This window comes from Nipponia nippon, unplaced genomic scaffold, assembly GCF_047370975.1.
Source record: "Nipponia nippon isolate SJK-2023a ecotype South Korea unplaced genomic scaffold, ASM4737097v1 scaffold_6, whole genome shotgun sequence".
Classification (NCBI taxonomy): Eukaryota; Metazoa; Chordata; class Aves; order Pelecaniformes; family Threskiornithidae; genus Nipponia; species Nipponia nippon.
The window spans coordinates 20,964,642-20,981,239 of NW_028262380.1; the positions used below are offsets into that span (position 1 = coordinate 20,964,642).

General features: G+C 37.0%; 1 protein-coding gene across 5 annotated transcripts in view; it reads left to right on the forward strand.

The window, feature by feature from the left end:
- RBPJ (recombination signal binding protein for immunoglobulin kappa J region) overlaps positions 1-15,946 on the forward strand; it is a 156,971-nt gene extending 141,025 nt beyond the window's left edge. For 4 of the 5 annotated variants that reach the window (XM_087736459.1, XM_087736458.1, XM_087736461.1 and 1 more), the window contains 7 exons: positions 480-654; positions 2,160-2,297; positions 2,509-2,621; positions 4,848-4,988; positions 9,831-9,986; positions 10,836-10,939; positions 11,750-15,946. In XM_087736459.1, the coding sequence (XP_087592585.1) occupies positions 480-654; positions 2,160-2,297; positions 2,509-2,621; positions 4,848-4,988; positions 9,831-9,986; positions 10,836-10,939; positions 11,750-12,065 (1,143 nt within the window). In that variant the 3' untranslated portion in view covers positions 12,066-15,946. The remainder of the gene's footprint in view (positions 1-479; positions 655-2,159; positions 2,298-2,508; positions 2,622-4,847; positions 4,989-9,830; positions 9,987-10,835; positions 10,940-11,749) is intronic. The other variant, XM_087736462.1, reaches the window with a different exon arrangement.
- The last annotated feature ends 652 nt before the right edge of the window (positions 15,947-16,598 follow it).

Here is a 16,598-nt window from a genome sequence, read left to right on the forward strand (position 1 = left end):
GTTTTTTTTTTTTTTTAAGCTCCTGTTGTCACCTAGCATAAACACTTAGCCAAAAGTAACTTTCTAGTGTTTCAAAACCCAATCATCTCCCATCCTTTCAAGAAAAGTTTGGCTCAACACATTTTCTGCACAGGCAGCCTCTTGCACATGTCCAGTGTACTGCCTGTATAGCTCTACTGAAATGTAATTTTTAGTAGTGCTCTTAACCACTCAGAGACGGCCTTGGCACAGCTATAGTCTCTAATCATGTGTTTTCCAGTCCTGGTAAGGGTCTTTAGAAAGATGCTAAAGTACTGAAGTTGGGTGCTAAATTTCACAAATCTAAACAGTATCCATATGGAAGAGATGGAAAAAGCAGTTTCTGATCTGTTTTAGAGACTATTGCATCGGTTTTCCTATTTTATTCATAATTAAATATACATAGTTTCTTGAACTGGGTTGACTTGAAAGAAGAAACAACAGTGTGTTTTCACCTACAGAATTATTGCACTGCCAAAACATTATACATATCAGACTCAGACAAGAGAAAGCACTTCATGTTATCGGTAAAAATGTTCTATGGCAATAGTGACGACATCGGTGTGTTCCTCAGTAAACGGATCAAAGTCATCTCCAAACCTTCTAAAAAGAAACAGTCACTGAAAAATGCAGACTGTAAGTATTTTACAATTCGTTATGTAGCAATTCATTTTGCCTCATACTGATTTTTTCTTATGTATTCTGAGGTCTGGCTATGAGGTAAATACAATGAAATTTTCAGTTTCTGTTTTTTCTAATGTATTTCAGAACTGTACACATCAGTGTATTTTGAAGTATTCCAATATAGATAGGCTACACTGAGTTTTATGCAGTCACAGTTAATTATCTAGTAAATCTAGAAGGTCCACCAAAAAAACTTTATTCTGAGAAGTGAATCCTTGTAGACAAATGCATAAAGAATGCTCTACCTCAGCTTTCCTTAGAAAGGAAAGAGATCCTGATGGATCTCTTAAGCTGTCATGATCTGGTGCTTAGGATGTTTTGATCAGTATTAAAGAGAGCTTTCAGACTGTGATAAATGAGTAGCAGCATGTTATCCAAACTGCATTTTGTCACATCACAGCCACCTTCTTATTGTCTCGTGCCATCTTCATGATGTTTTTATTTTTAATATCTTTTGCGTGGTTCCTTTTAAGTAATTGGTTAAGAAATCTGTATGGTGATATTTCACCCAGATTTATTTGCTTACCATGCTTTTCAATTAAAGATATCTCTGGTGCTAATGTATAATTGCAAGCATTATTGCTTGTCCTCCAGAGCTTATGCCTGCATACCGCTGGAGCACCTCAAGAGATACCCTTTTTTTGTTGTTGTTGTTTTTTCTCTCTCTTCACTAGTGCTTTAAAAGGCTCTTCCATCTGTGTTGGGCTGGAACCCATTCACCTATGGAATGTGGATCCTGGGGCCGCTAGCTTGCAATGTGTTGCTGTGCAGTTCACACCCATGGGCTCAGAGTATGCACTGCTGACTTTGTATTCAGACAGATAGTTTTGATGGACAGTGAATATGAACCAAGCATTCTTCGATAGTAAATATGAACCAAGTAGAAGAAGCATGGCCGTTTTGATGGCAAAATGCTAGTTGCTGATTTTTTTAGGGGAGCAGACTTAGCATTTCTCTCTCTTGAATGATAAGTAAGTTCAGATCTGAGAAAATGTCAAGTTGCATGGTTACCATTTTACATAGTTATGTCTGTCTTCCTTTCAACTGATTGTTATTTGTAAGAATAATTTTTCTTTATACTTCAAATGGTCACTGAAAGTTGAAGTACTTTGCAAGGGCAAGCTAAAGCTTCTGCTCAAATAATCAGTTGTTAGAGAACTATGAACGGAAGGAGTTTTCAGTTGGCAAGCACTGGCCTGTTTGGCTAAGTGGCAAAATTCTGTGAACTAGCATGCCTTTGGAGAACAGCCACTGTGTATGTTGTCCCGCTTGTAATTTTGTGATTTTATATTTGTGACAGAACAAAAATATATTTTCTAAATTAACCAACAGTTGAGAATTATTTCTTGATGTCCAGTATTCATCAGTCTATTTTACTGTATTTGTGACTCTTTGTTACTTTTCTATGTAATAATGAAGTAATTTTATAATCTCAAGTCTGTATGTGTTCCTTGCAGTATGTATTGCGTCAGGGACAAAAGTGGCACTATTTAATAGACTTCGATCCCAAACAGTTAGCACCAGATATTTGCACGTAGAAGGTGGTAATTTCCATGCCAGTTCACAACAGTGGGGAGCATTTTACATTCACCTCTGTAAGTAAAAATGAAGCAATATATTTTTTTCACCTCTCTCCCTCCATCCCCACAAAAAAAGTCCTGCATTTTTTCCTCCATATTAATTGCCCATATGCAGATTTGTTTTGTTACTGAGTGTATATTTGATGTAATAGTGTGATGTTGAATGTTCCTTCTATCGAGGAAAACAGTGATTAAAACAAATAATGTGAAAATTCGTTTCATGCAGTGGATGATGATGAATCGGAAGGAGAAGAATTCACAGTGAGAGACGGCTACATTCATTATGGGCAGACTGTCAAACTTGTATGCTCAGTTACTGGCATGGCACTCCCAAGACTGGTACAGTTTAATTTCTCCAATGCTGTAATTAATTTGTAGATGGCTACTTAAAGTAATTACATAGTTGGGTTTGCATTGTTTACAATTTTTGGCTTTGTATGTTTCCTTTTGGTAATACATGTTTTATAGGGAAAATGGCATTCATTTTAATAAAAGCGTATTTTTAAATCTGCAGATTAATTCTGTAAGCAAAGAACAGCTTGTAAAATAAGCATAGGGAATTTTTCAGAATTCAAACCTGCCAAAGTAGGTTAATCTGCAAGCTGTCCTTAAGAAAATGTCTATTTTAAAAACAGTAATGTAGGTCCCAGTGTAGCAAAATACTTTAAATATTGATATTGAATAGACGAGTAAAGGCTTTGCAGCCAGTAGGACTATTCCATTTGTTGAGTTCAGCACAGCTTTAAAAATGATCTACTGATTTGAATGTAAAAGCACTTCTGTGTACTTCTAAGGATACATAATTATACCAATACCAGCTTGCAAAAGCATTTTGGACATTTATTAATACTGTCTGTTTTAAATATGGAACATTGGAAATGCCTTTGGAATAACTTTTTTAGAAAGTGACAATTTCAGCCCTTGTCTTTGTCACACATACAAAATCGATTATAACCAGTTAAGGTTTGTGAACCAAAAACATTATTGCTGGATACACAGTAATGATTTTTATAAATAAATTTAAGTATAATTATGGATTTTTTTCCTCCTGTTTTGTGCACTTAATGCCAGCCTAATTGGAATTTTTTGTGACGGATAATAAACAATGCTTCATATGAGGTCTTCTGTGAAATTGTGGTTTGTCAGCCCATTATGAATTTCATACAAGGCTTTGCTAATTCCACTTTTAACTAGAAATGATGTTTAGAATGCGCCAATGTAAAACCAGCCTTCCCTGCAGGAAGGCTTTTGTTCCCCTTCCCAGGCTTATTTTACTAGGACTGTAATATGAAATTCTCTCCCAGTATCAAACTTAGCCAAAAAAGGAGATAGCCTGCTCAGAGTAAATGGTGTAAAATAATCATTGAAACAGATCTTTTTTTAAATCACATTGTTTGACAGAAAAATACAAACCTGGTTACTACTGATCTGGTTCAGTGCACATGAAATTCAGTAATATGATCTCACTTTATTTGAGAGCTTCATGTTAATGTTTTCTTATTGCTGAAAGGAGATGCCATCGTTTATGATTCCAGAAACCTTATTTGTACATAGAAGTAGATTAAAACAAATTAGGCTAAAGGTTCCTGTTTTGTTTGCTATTGGGAACATTTGTCATGCTGCCTTACAAGACTAATTGAAGGTGATGCGATTAAATGGTAACTCGCAGACATTTTATAGGTTAATGCAAAGCACTTTGAAGAAACAAGTTAACCTTGAAACTTATATTGCTAATAATGCCATTTATTATCATTAGAAATCCCAGAGGACATGGTTGGCTTTCTGATTGTCGGCTTAGAAATCTTCAAGCACTGGCTGCTGCTTCTGCTGATGTTGCATAAAATGAAGTATTAAACTTTTTTCTAGAAGTTGAGTTAAAATTCCAAGCTACAGATTTCCACTGTCTGTAAGGGAATAACTTTTTTAATTTTTAAAAATAAATTAGCATAACAGCTCTGAATTAAGTCAGCAGATATTTTTTCACTGAACTACCAGATGTAAAGAACAACTGTTCTTTGCAGTTGTCTTTAAGTAATAGTTAATGACCACCTATTGTTAAGATAGCTGTGATTGCTGTGTTTGCAAAACTGTACTTAAGGACATCTCAACACCTTTTGAGTAAATCCTTATTTTCAACTGTTCTCATTCAGCAGCCAGTCTGCCACAGAATGTTGTTGGTGCTGTTGTCCCAAAAGGTGCTATCAATGGTAGAAGCTTCTGTAGAAGTCTACTAATACTTGACCTACTGCTCTTTTGTACCAGGAAATGGAACAAAAGTAGATTTTGCTGAAGCTTCAAGTTTTTTCCCCACTCTTACAGCAAAAAAGATAAACTATATTTGCATGCAGCACATTGAAGCTGTAGTACTGAGTGTCACTTGAATGTTGTGTTCTTGTTTCAAAAGCATTGAGAATTATGAATCTAATGTTGCTATTAAAACAGGAGGCATAGAAATCAAAAAAAAAAAAGACCTTTCACTTTCTTTACTAACAGTACATATGCAATCTCCAATGTAATGAAGTACAAAAATTGTTCTAAATATATATGTACAATTTTCATTCACAGATAATTCGAAAAGTAGATAAACAAACAGCGTTATTGGATGCAGATGATCCAGTATCACAGCTCCATAAATGTGCATTTTACCTTAAAGACACTGAGAGAATGTATTTGTGCCTTTCCCAGGAGAGAATAATCCAATTTCAAGTGAGTTGTTTAAAACTATTTGAATAGATGAGAAGCGTCGTTGCAAAGTTTTTCCCAAATATTCCCAAAATATATATGAATGCCAGTTTTGCAGTTGGTTTTGAATGCGAGTCTAATATTTTGTTTTGAAAAGACAGAGGATGGAAAGCAACAAACCTTATCTGTCCCTTTCCAAATCTGTTGTTCTTTCCTCATAACCTTCTTCCATGTCTGTCTAGACAATGAATTCTATTTTCTCTAACAGAAGAAATGGAAACATACTAGGAACTTGTGCATGCAGTCATGATACTGTGGCTTAACATGTTGACATATGCCAGTGGAGTTGCATTACTTGTGTGTCCATTTCTAGATGACAGCAAATAGGAAATGATACAGTTCATGATAGTCTTATTTCATGGTGAACTTAGCAGAGGTGCACTGTCTTGCTCTTGGCTAAGAGCATAAACATAGGCAGCTATGGCAGTTGACCACAGTAATTTGCAAAGCCACAGAAATTTGATTTGTCTGTAAAGAATGTAGATGTGTCAGTCTTCAAGTAGTTGTTTCTCCAGCAGGTGGACAAAAATATCCCTAGCAAGTTATTGTAACAGGAATGAACCCCTAGGGAGAGCTGTAAAAAAAATACCAGAGTGTACAATTGTTCTGACAGCTTATACAGTATGCTAACAAACTGTGGGTTTAGTCTCATGTATGTTAGCATGCCTTTAGCAGTCTTTCAGCATGGCAGTTCCCATCAGAGTAGACTGTGACCACGTTCAGGCCTACTTAAGTATTGCAATTTTCTTTAAACATCCAGGACAGCTCAAATAGCAAGGGGTGTTGAGAGGTAATGCTGTGCTCCAGGAAGATGGCCACACTCGGGAAAGACTTGGGACTTCCTTAGGAGAACAGCTGTAGCTTCTTGGGTAAGAAAGGTAGAAGTAGGAAAGGGGGAAGCTAACTTTTTAAAGATTTCCCTTAATTTAAGGGAAGGGACGAGAAGGATCGGTAAAGGCTCAGTTGACTTCTATCCTGAATTGGGGCAATGGGAAGAGAATATGAGAAGCTTTGTTCATATTTCAGGAAACACATTCATGACTTGTGGCTCAGAAGGCACCAGATGTACTGGTTCTACGCACAGCACATAGCAGAGATATATCTATCGGGATACTTTCTTGTGAAGGAGAATGGACCTTCATCAAGAAAAGAAGGCTATGAAACTTGAATTGCAATAACTCAGGATCAGCCTTGCTATTTGATCTTTCTCAAAGTACTTTATAGGAAGGGCTAAATGAAGAAGCAACTCTTGCTTCTCTGACAGCTGCCTTAGTTCAACATCCTGGAATTGCCTGTGGGACTACCAGGACATCCTACCACTCTTCAATTTCTGCAGCACTCATGGAGCCCAATCTGCAAAGAGCTCTGAACTTTCCAAGTGGGTTGGGCTTAGATAAAAGGACAACCCACTATTCTGAATTCTTTTAGTGGAGTAGGTACCTGCTGCTTCTACTTGTTGAATAAAATCTGTTAACGTGCACATCGGGCTGTTACCACTCTTTGGTAGGTGAAGTCACTATGGAAGATAAACTCTTTCTACCAGTGGCAGGAGAGAAATCCCATTTTATCTGTTTTTTCCTTTGGAGCAGAAGACCAAGACCAAGTCTCTTTTGGGTGAATGGAAATAGCCTAATATAGATACCTTAGAGACTTAAAGCAGAGAGGCTGTAAAAAGTCAGCAGGTCAGCATGAACCTACAAAAACCTTGAAATTCAGTTGCTGAAGTACCAGCTAGATCTCTCTGTAAAGATGTCCATGTATTCTGGAGAATACAGAAAGAATATAAATAATGCCTTACTGGATCAGAGCATCGTCTAACAGCATGTCTAACAGCAGCAACAGGATGTGGTGCTTACAGGAAGCAGGCAGACCTGGTTGCTTTATGTAGTCCACCGCAGTTGTACTCTGCCAGCATCCACACTTCTTGTAGTAAGTGTTGTTAAAGGCTGTATCCCTGACTCTATTTTAGTATCATTTTGTAGATGTGTAGTCGATCAGTTTGATTCCTTTTGAATGTGCTGATGCTCTCTTTTTCTGCAGTATTCTGTGGCAGAAAGTTCAAGTGGTTTCCTGTCCTCTGTGTAGTAAGCTTCTGCTGTATTTGTTTTGAATGATCATAGAATCATAGAATCATTAGGTTGGAAAAGACCCTTAAGATCATCGAGTCCAACCATTAACCTGTCACTGCCAAGTCCACCACTAAACCATATCCTCAAACACCACGTCTACCCGTCTTTTAAATACCTCCAGGGATGGAGACTCAACCACTTCCCTGGGCAGCCTGTTCCAGTGCCTGACTGCCCTTTCAGTGAAGAAGTTTTTCCTAATATCCAACCTAAACTTCCCCTGGCGCAGCTTGAGGCTGTTTCCTCTCGTTCTATCGCTTGTTACTAGGGAGAAGAGACCGACAATCTAATAGTTTCCGAGTGATTCGTAGTTCCAGTTTTGTAGGATTTAGTGAGTAACAGTTCTGCATTCACCTTACCCAACATCATCTTGATTTCTTCTTTCCAAATTGGAGAGTCACAGTCTTTTCAATATCTTCTCATAAGGTCAGCAGCTCCTTGGTGATTTTAGTTGCTCCTTCTGTACCTACTTTATTTGCACCATGGCTTTCTTAGATGGAAAAACCAGAACTGCACGCAGTATTCCAGGATGAGATGAACAAAGGATTTACACTGGCAAAATAATACCTGATACCTTGTTCTCAATATTTTTTTCTGATGGTGTCCAACATTGTGTTGCCACTTGTGGCTGCCACTGCACATTGAGCTGGTGATTCCATAAAACTGTCAGTGGTGACTCCAGGATCCTGAGTTGTAACTACCAGTTCCAAGTTCAGTATTTTGTGGGCATCATTTACAGAATCTTTAGAAACCTTGCTTTTATCTAAATTGAAGCTCATTGCCACTTTTTTGCTCTCTGTGTGCATTTTGATGTCTTTCTGGACATAAAATCCTAGCAATTGTAAGAGCATTTAACTACCTGAAAAACTTAGGATCATGCGGAAGTTTGAAGATTTGACTTTACCAGCACACTGGTGAGGATGTTGAATAAAACTGATTGCAACACCAGCCTCGGGGAGGGGACTGCACTGTTGGCTTTTATGCGTTTTGAAAGGAGGATGACTGTTAAGTTCTACCTTTTGCTTTTTGCTTTCCTGTAATTAGCTTTCTTTTAAAAAAAAAAAAAAACCACAACTTCTTCTAATCTATTATAATTTCATGTCTTTAATATCCTTTGATACAGAGCTTTCTTGAGGTTTTTTGGGGGGCGAGGGGTTAGTGGTGTTTGGTTGCTTGTGGTTTTTTTTTTTAAATCCAAATATATTATGTTCCTTGGATTCCTTTTGCTGTGCCCTTACTGTGTTTATCAGTTCTTGGGGAATTCTGTCCTTTATCTGTTAAAGTTAGGCAATTGTTTGTTTCCCATCCTGTCTCCATGTGAAGCCAGTCAATACATGAGGTACTAGGCGTGGTGTTAAGGCATTTCAGTCTTCCAGTGCCGCTTGTTGAGAAAGTTTAGTTATAAAAGGAAAGGAACGAGGTGGGGAAAAAAGTGCCTGGAGGTAAACTGCTGTATTTGGAAGTGACAAGGAGGAATGCTTCTCTAGAAGAGGAATCGTAATTTTTCAAGGATTCCTTCTGTGACAGAAGGAATAATGTATTCCTGAAATGATTCTTGACATAGCAGGACTTTCAGAATAAATTCTGTGGCAATTGCCTTCCACTTTGTGGCAGGGCTTTAGTAGAGCTGAAGAAGCCAGTCAGGGGTCTTGTACAGGGTCATTCATTTTTGATATCCATGGTCTTATTTGTAATGAGTTGGAATACGTCAGTCCATGGCAACAGGAATTGTAGTCAACCTGTAGGAAAAATGTCATGCACTGAACTAGTATACAACAGTTCCTCTCTTGAAGTTGGGCTAGTAATTTAGAAGCTCCATGTGTTTCTCATAAAAGTATCAGTTGGGTCGTGAGCTTGGAAAGATCTGTAGTTACTATCCCTGTTGCATACTTCCCTTGCAAGCTGTTGTCAGTGCTTTTTTACGTGATCATATCAGAATGAAGAGTCTACATGAGAATGCAGCTTTGATCTTAACTTCCTTTCACCTGAACTGGTAAATTCATGCTAATTGAAGTTTATCTAACAGTTTTGAAGAGTGAAGGTTATGGTTACATACCTAGATATCCTTAAAGCTTAATAGAAGAAAACAGAATTTAGGTATTAGAATTTTTGAGTCCCATTTTTTTCTGTGCTGTTTAACCTATACACAATTTCCTTATTGGTTGCTAGATGATGGAATTGTTCAGAGAGGCTTTTGTTGCCATAAAAAATAGTCTACAGTGTATTTTCTATCTATGTATATATGTATGTATACTATCTTGGCCAGATGTAAATCGTAACTAATGAAAAGTATTCCACTTCAGTCTGTAGCTGTTTTAGTCATTTTGCATTAATAAAACAAGATCTATTATAAAGTTGCTACTTCTAGTTGCTGTAGTTTGTCGGTTAATGGCTATTGAATAATGTTAAAATGTTGAAAGCTGAACTAAAATAATAAACAGAAGGTTGGAGAGGTGACAGTATCATAGGTGAGAGTTACAGTGTTCTCACTATAGTTTTAGTTTTCTGCTAGTTTTGCTGAAATGTATGTGACTTTCTCTAGGTCATTTTGTTCGAGGAAAAACATAAGGAAACATGTTTTTGAAATAATAGACATTGTTACTGTCTGAGTTGGTTTTTAGCTCTGTGACTTGGCAAATGAGTCTACAGGTCAGATTTAAAACTTAACTTTCTTTCTAAGGCCACTCCATGCCCAAAAGAACCAAATAAAGAAATGATTAATGACGGAGCTTCTTGGACAATCATTAGCACAGATAAAGCAGAATACACATTTTATGAGGGGATGGGACCGGTCCATGCTCCAGTGACACCTGTGCCTGTTGTAGAAAGTCTTCAAGTAAGTTTATTTTTTTCAAATAAAATCTTTTATGTGAGATTATTTTTGTCATACTGATTTAACCTTCATGGTACTTTTGTGGAATACTGTAGGAGAGCATTCTTATTAGCTTTATAAATGAGAAAATTACTTTATGTTACAATAATTTTTCTTACCTACATTTCAGAATACATGAGCCTATCCATCACAAGAATAATAGAATCATAGAATTGTTTATGTTAGAAAAGACCTTTAAGATCATCAAGTCCAATCGTTAACCTAGCACTGCCAAGTCCACCACTGAACCACGTCCTAATGTTTGGCATAAATGTTAATATTGTTCTATACATGAAGAATTTTATTTCTTAAAATACTATGGTAGCGATATCCTAAGGACTTCTACTTCTGTTTGATTATTTAGAAATTGATTTTGGCTCTTAAAACAGCCAATTATAGATCAAAGTGAGCCAGACTGAAACCTTATTAAGAAAATCAGCGTTCTGCTGTGGAAAAAACTTGAAGCTCTCCTAACACTTTCTCTGAAAGATTCTTTGTTCTTTGTTTTCAAAGCCTTGTTCACTTCTATTCGAAGTGGCCACTATCAAAACTTAGAAGTTGCTTCAGGATATCAAATTAATTGGCAGTATCTTTTAGATGTGTTACTTCTTTACAGTTCAGTTGTGTAGGTGTGTTTCTTCCAGTTTTATCTAGCTGATAGAAACAGCACTGTTTACAGTTCTTGTATGCATGTGAAGAACTTTTTTCTGTTTTGTTGTTGTTTTTTTTTTTTTCTGAGAGGGGGTGCTTGTTTTTATTAATACATTTTTTTTTTGTGGATTTTCTTCTTTCTTCCATTCACTCCCTTTCCAGTTGAATGGTGGTGGGGATGTAGCAATGTTGGAACTTACAGGACAGAACTTCACTCCAAATTTACGTGTCTGGTTTGGGGATGTGGAAGCTGAAACCATGTACAGGTACAGTATTTCCTACTACTTTTATGGTGATTACATTTTACTGGATGCTTTGAAGAGTGTATACTCGTGTGTATACACTCAAGTGTATACTTTCTGCCCTGCAGAAAGGGATCTGGGAGTGCTGGTTGACAGTAGGCTCAGTATGTGTCAGCAGTGTGCCCTGGCAGCCAAGAGGGCAAACCACATCCAGCTGGTCAAAAGAGGTGATTATCCCCCTGTATTTAGCATTGGTGCAGCCTGACCTTGAGTACTGTGTGCAGTTCTGGGCCCCACAATATAAGAAAGATGTGAAGGTCCTCGAATGCGTCCAGAGGAGGGCAACAAAGCTGGTGAAGGGCTGGAAGGCATGTCCTGTGAGGAGTGGCTAAGGACTTTGGGTTTGTCTGGTTTGGAGAAAAGGAGGCTGAGGGATGACCTCATTGCTCTCTACAGCTTCCTGAGGAGGGGAAGTGCAGAGGGAGGTGCTGAGCTCTTCTCCCTGGTATCATGTGCCAAGATGCGTGGGAGTGGTTCAAAGCTGCATCAGGGGAGGTTCAGACTTGACATTAGGAAACATTTCTTTGCTGAGAGGGCAGTCAAACACTGGAACAGGCTTCCTAGAGAGGTGGTCAGTGCCCCAAGCCTGTCAGTGTTTAAGAGGCATTTGAACAATGCCTTAATAATATGCTTTAACTTTCGGTCAGCCCTGAATTGGTCAGGCATTTGGACTAGATGATTGTTGTAGGTCCCTTCCAACTGAACTATTCTGTTCTATTCTATTCTTTAAGCTTCAGTTTTATTATGCTCAGTTGATTCTCCTTTTTTTTTCAGATGCGCAGAGAGCATGCTATGTGTTGTTCCAGACATTTCTGCATTTCGAGAGGGTTGGAGGTGGGTCCGTCAGCCAGTCCAGGTTCCAGTAACTTTGGTCCGTAACGATGGCATAATTTACTCCACCAGCCTTACCTTTACATATACACCGGAACCAGGGCCACGACCACACTGCAGTGCTGCTGGAGCAATCCTCAGAGCCAACTCAAGCCTCATGGCTTCCAGTGAAACAAATACAAACAGCGAGGGAAGTTACACAAACGTCAGCACAAATCCAACCAATGTCACATCATCTACAGCAACTGTAGTTTCCTAACTACTGTTGTTTGTCTGGACTTTAACTGACTTTTAAGTGCTACATTCAAGAGACCTGAACAATTTTTGTGGTTTCATGGGAAAACACCTTTCCATTTTAGGTGATATTATTTGAACCTTGTTACCTGCAAGTGCTGATCTTAAATATAGAAGCCACAATAAAAAAAAAAAAATACATCCGAAACATAAGAACTTTATTGAGAATCTATTTTTCAGCTGTTTTTTTTAATGGGCAAGAAACAAAAAATGTGGCTGGGATACATGTTGAGCAAACTAGAAAACATGAACACAACATAGTTTTTATGGACCAAGGAACTTGTATAAGCTTTAGTATAAAAGGTACATTTTCACCATACCTTTTTTGTATCACAACATATAGTACACTTTTGTTACCAAATAGTTTATATTTTTTTTTCCTCTGAGCTTTTGCTCTGAAGTATATTCAGGTTCCAAGCCTGACCATGCTTGTATAATCTAATTACCATACTCTTCCAGTTTTAAAAAAATATATATATTTTTGGTCTGTGGCTGGAACTGTTCCTTTTTTTAAACTGAAGTCTTGTGACTTTTTATGAACTGAAATTGTTTTTATTTCAGCAAGTAGAACCTTGTAAAGGCCAGCGTATTTTTTTTAAGATTATATGAAGTCTGTGCAAAAGCTTTAAAAAATGCCTCTGCCTTGCCTGCAATACATGCAATGTATGTTAACTTTAGTGCTCTGTTTTCAGTCATTGTTAATAGTTATTTCTGTTTTCCTTTTTTAAATATGTATTTATAGTGATAATTCATGAGGTTCTAACATTACGTGAGTTTTTTTTAAAGTGGCATCTCAAGCAGTCGTATTAATGATTGTTCATGTCACAGGCATACGTTGGTGTTTTTGAAGGGTTGTTACTGGGTTACTCCCCCTCTTCCTTGCTCAGTCATATTGCATCTGAAAATGTTTCAGGATCTGTTCAGGTTTTTCTAATCTTGTACATAATTTGTATTAAGTGTAAGTTAAATGTTTTATTTTGAAAGTGGAATGTTCCCAATAACTTCATTTGGCAGCATGTCTTCTGTCTTGTTGGCATGTAACTAAAATACCATGAGAAGTATGTGCTACAAATGGGATTGGTAGGTGGTGCCCTTCATCACCTGAGAATCACAACAAGCATGTTTTTCTTCATACTGTTCAGTAAATTAGGCCAGACTTTGGTGTAACACTTGTATTGAGAACGTGCTTTCATTGTGAAGTGATCATACCATAATAACTAGAAGTAAATTTTATTACTTAGAAATGGGCAAATAGAAAATCGTAAAAGCACTATGAAGATGTCAACTCCTCCCATCCTTATTTCCTGTGGGTTTCTCTTTCCCTGCCAACAGCTTGTGCAACATTCAAGTCTTCTCTCCATCATAAATTCAAGGCTCATTTGCACTTTGACTTTGTTGGTTGTTGCATTTGTTTTTCATTTTGACTTTGCCATGTTTTGTCCTTCCTCGTAGACCTGCTTGCTTCGTTTGTATTTGAAAGTATACCCCAGTAGTTCATTTGTAGTCACAGAACTAGGCATAGACTTGTAGGGCAAGTTCTGATAGTGTGATCTTCCTCTTTAAAAGCCAAAATACAAATTTTACGGTGTGTTCGGCCTTTTCTATACCCTGAAGCAAGAGCCACAACTGCTGTGTAAATGTGAACCTGTGGCTTTCTACAGTGCATTGCTTTACAAGCTTATCCGTTGACCATTTTCATAGGGTTTTTATTTCTGACCACTTATTCCAGTTTCAACACTCACCACCATTTTAAAGCATTGTCTCGGCACCATATTTATGTATTCTGATGCTCCACTCTACTTGTTTGCTTTAGTGTTCCGTTGTATGTGTGAAAACAATGTGGTTAAAGGAAGAAATTGGTTATAAAGCATATTTAGCTAATAGTGAAATCAGTGCCGCTGTCCTTCTAAAATGTGCTTGTATTCTACCACAGGCCTTCATATTTCCTATTCTGTATTATGAGACTTATTTCCATGACATAGTCGCAATGCTGGTTCTTAGACTAGTGAATACTGCCTCACCTCATCTCTGTTTCAGTGACCAAGGGCAGAATTCATTGTGGCCTTATCTCTGTTTTAAACTGTTTACTGGCATTTACTTGCAAATCTGTTTACCTTTGTATGTGCTATAAATTTCGTTTTAATTGTGTTGTGGCAGGAATCATTTCACAGTGTTTGTGTTAGAAGCACATAAGTATCTTACAGTACAGCTTAATTCAAGAGCCACAGTTTTCATCACTAATTAGACTGAGAATTGAAATCAGCAAGATATATATATCTCAGATTTAGAGGGTATTCGAGAACAAACCATGATATACACACAGTAGGCAAACCATAACAAGCCTTTTAACCTTCAAAGACTATTTAAAATAGCTTTTCGGAACTTGACACCTGCTTTTATACTCATTATTTTGAAATTTTTACATATAAATGCAATACTTTTTATATTCATTTTCTTTACTTGCAATAATTTTGCCCAATAGATATAATATTCCTTGACTTGTAAAGAACCTAATGACTTAGCCTAATTTCTGCTGTTCTGCACACTACAGCCAAGTGGATGAAAAAAAAAGAGACTATTACGTTCTGCTTACAAGACCATTTTAAACCCCATTTTTCCCTTGGGCTTGTGGCTCCATTGTTGCCAGTAGTTATTCTGTCGTACCGAAATGGTCTTCCAGGTCCTTACTGTTGTTACGATGTCCAGTTGTTCAGATATATTATCTTCCTGAACTTTTTCCTGTGGGGTGATATTGTTACATTTATTGGCCTTGTGAGCTGTTAATCAATTTTCATTATATTAACAATATCTCAAGATTTTGATAAAACTACTTTTAGAATGTTTCAGTATGAAACTGTTATAACTGTTCAAGTCTAGCTGTTAAGTCTGCTGTTAATTCTATATACATAGAAATTGAGTCTGTGTTCAGAATGTTGTTATAGTTCCAACTATAGGAAGAAAAAGCAAATTAAGTGCTCAAATTTAGCTATGCCTTTTCTTGTTTTCTTTTGTTTGGAACTGCATTTCAGAATTCAACACTAGCGTAGTCTTTAATAATCTGCTGCTGATGTTTTTCCCTAATTATTTGCCCTGAGGGCATCCCACAACTGTGTTAATAATGGTATTCTGTACTTCCTTTCATCGCACAGACTTACAAGATCAGAATGGTTACCTGAAAAGACATGGACTCAAGACATAAATCAGTGAATTCCCCATATGCAGAATATTAATGCCAAGTGAAACAAATTATCTATTAGAAGTAAGCTACCCACTTGTTGATTAAATGACTCCATAGAGGTGTCCATCTTGAAACTAAGATGCTCTTCAATTATTAACCATATTATTTACTTTCTTTCAAAAGCAGCTGTGTTTATGAGTACTGAACAAATGTGTATACTTTCCTGTGCCAGACTTTTGTCTTTGTTTTCAAGCACTGTACTGTGGGATTGAGTGGCAGCTTTGTTAGAAAAAGAAGTATATTAGGGTTTCTACTTAACCCTTTTAGGACTGAACAATTTCTTCCCTTTAGAAGCTGTAAAATAACTGAGCAGTTCTAACTTTGTAAACATTCTGTCTGTGTTCAGCACTGCATTTGCCCCATCTGGAGGTGCTATGCTAATGTCATTTTTTTAAAATCCTGTAGCATGTGTATACATTCAGTCTTAAAAGGGTTATTTTTACAAACTGTGCACCTGTAAAGTTTCTTAGCAATAAGGTAGAAAAATGAGCAAGTTTTTACCGTAATTTTGTAGAATTAATTGCTCAGTTCCATATTTCATCAAGAAAAACCCTGCAATATGGGCAGTTCTGAGGATTAAATAAAAGTGAAATGTAAACCACGTAAAAGTGTTTTTGTCAAGTGTACTCTGTGTGTGTATGTGCATATACTATCGGGTTTCATTTTTTTCTACAAGGCTAAAGATAAAATGCCGTGTTACTGTTGATGTGACAAACGTAACTGAACATCTGTATGATTATACCATAAAAGTGGTTATGATTTGATCAGGTGTTGAAACTTGCCAAGTTTTTGTGGATTTTTTTCAATGTTAACCAAGGAATATGTTTGGGGTTTTGGTTTTTTGTTTTTGGTTTTGGTTTTTCGAATGAACAGTGAGGTCATCTATGGAACCAGAACAACACAAAAGAAGACCAACCCCAGGAGTGGAAAAGTCATCAATAGTTGTGAGGCTGTGCACACTGGACTCCACTTAAACGGGATATGGAATGTCCAACCAAAAATCTAAATCGGTTTCATTATTGCTTGTATTATTGCTGGAGTTAGATAAGAAACTGTTTTTTCCAATAATGTAAAAAAAAAAAAAAAAAGGTTCACTTTTTATATTATTTATTAAATAAGAAAAAATGAACTGTGTTTAATTGTTTAACTTTAGCAACTTTATTATTGCAACTAGTATACCTGACTTATTTTCATCCTTTTCTTAGTTGCAGACTGCCTGATACTTCTTTCAGTCGGTTACTAATTAGAACTAGAAGTTTA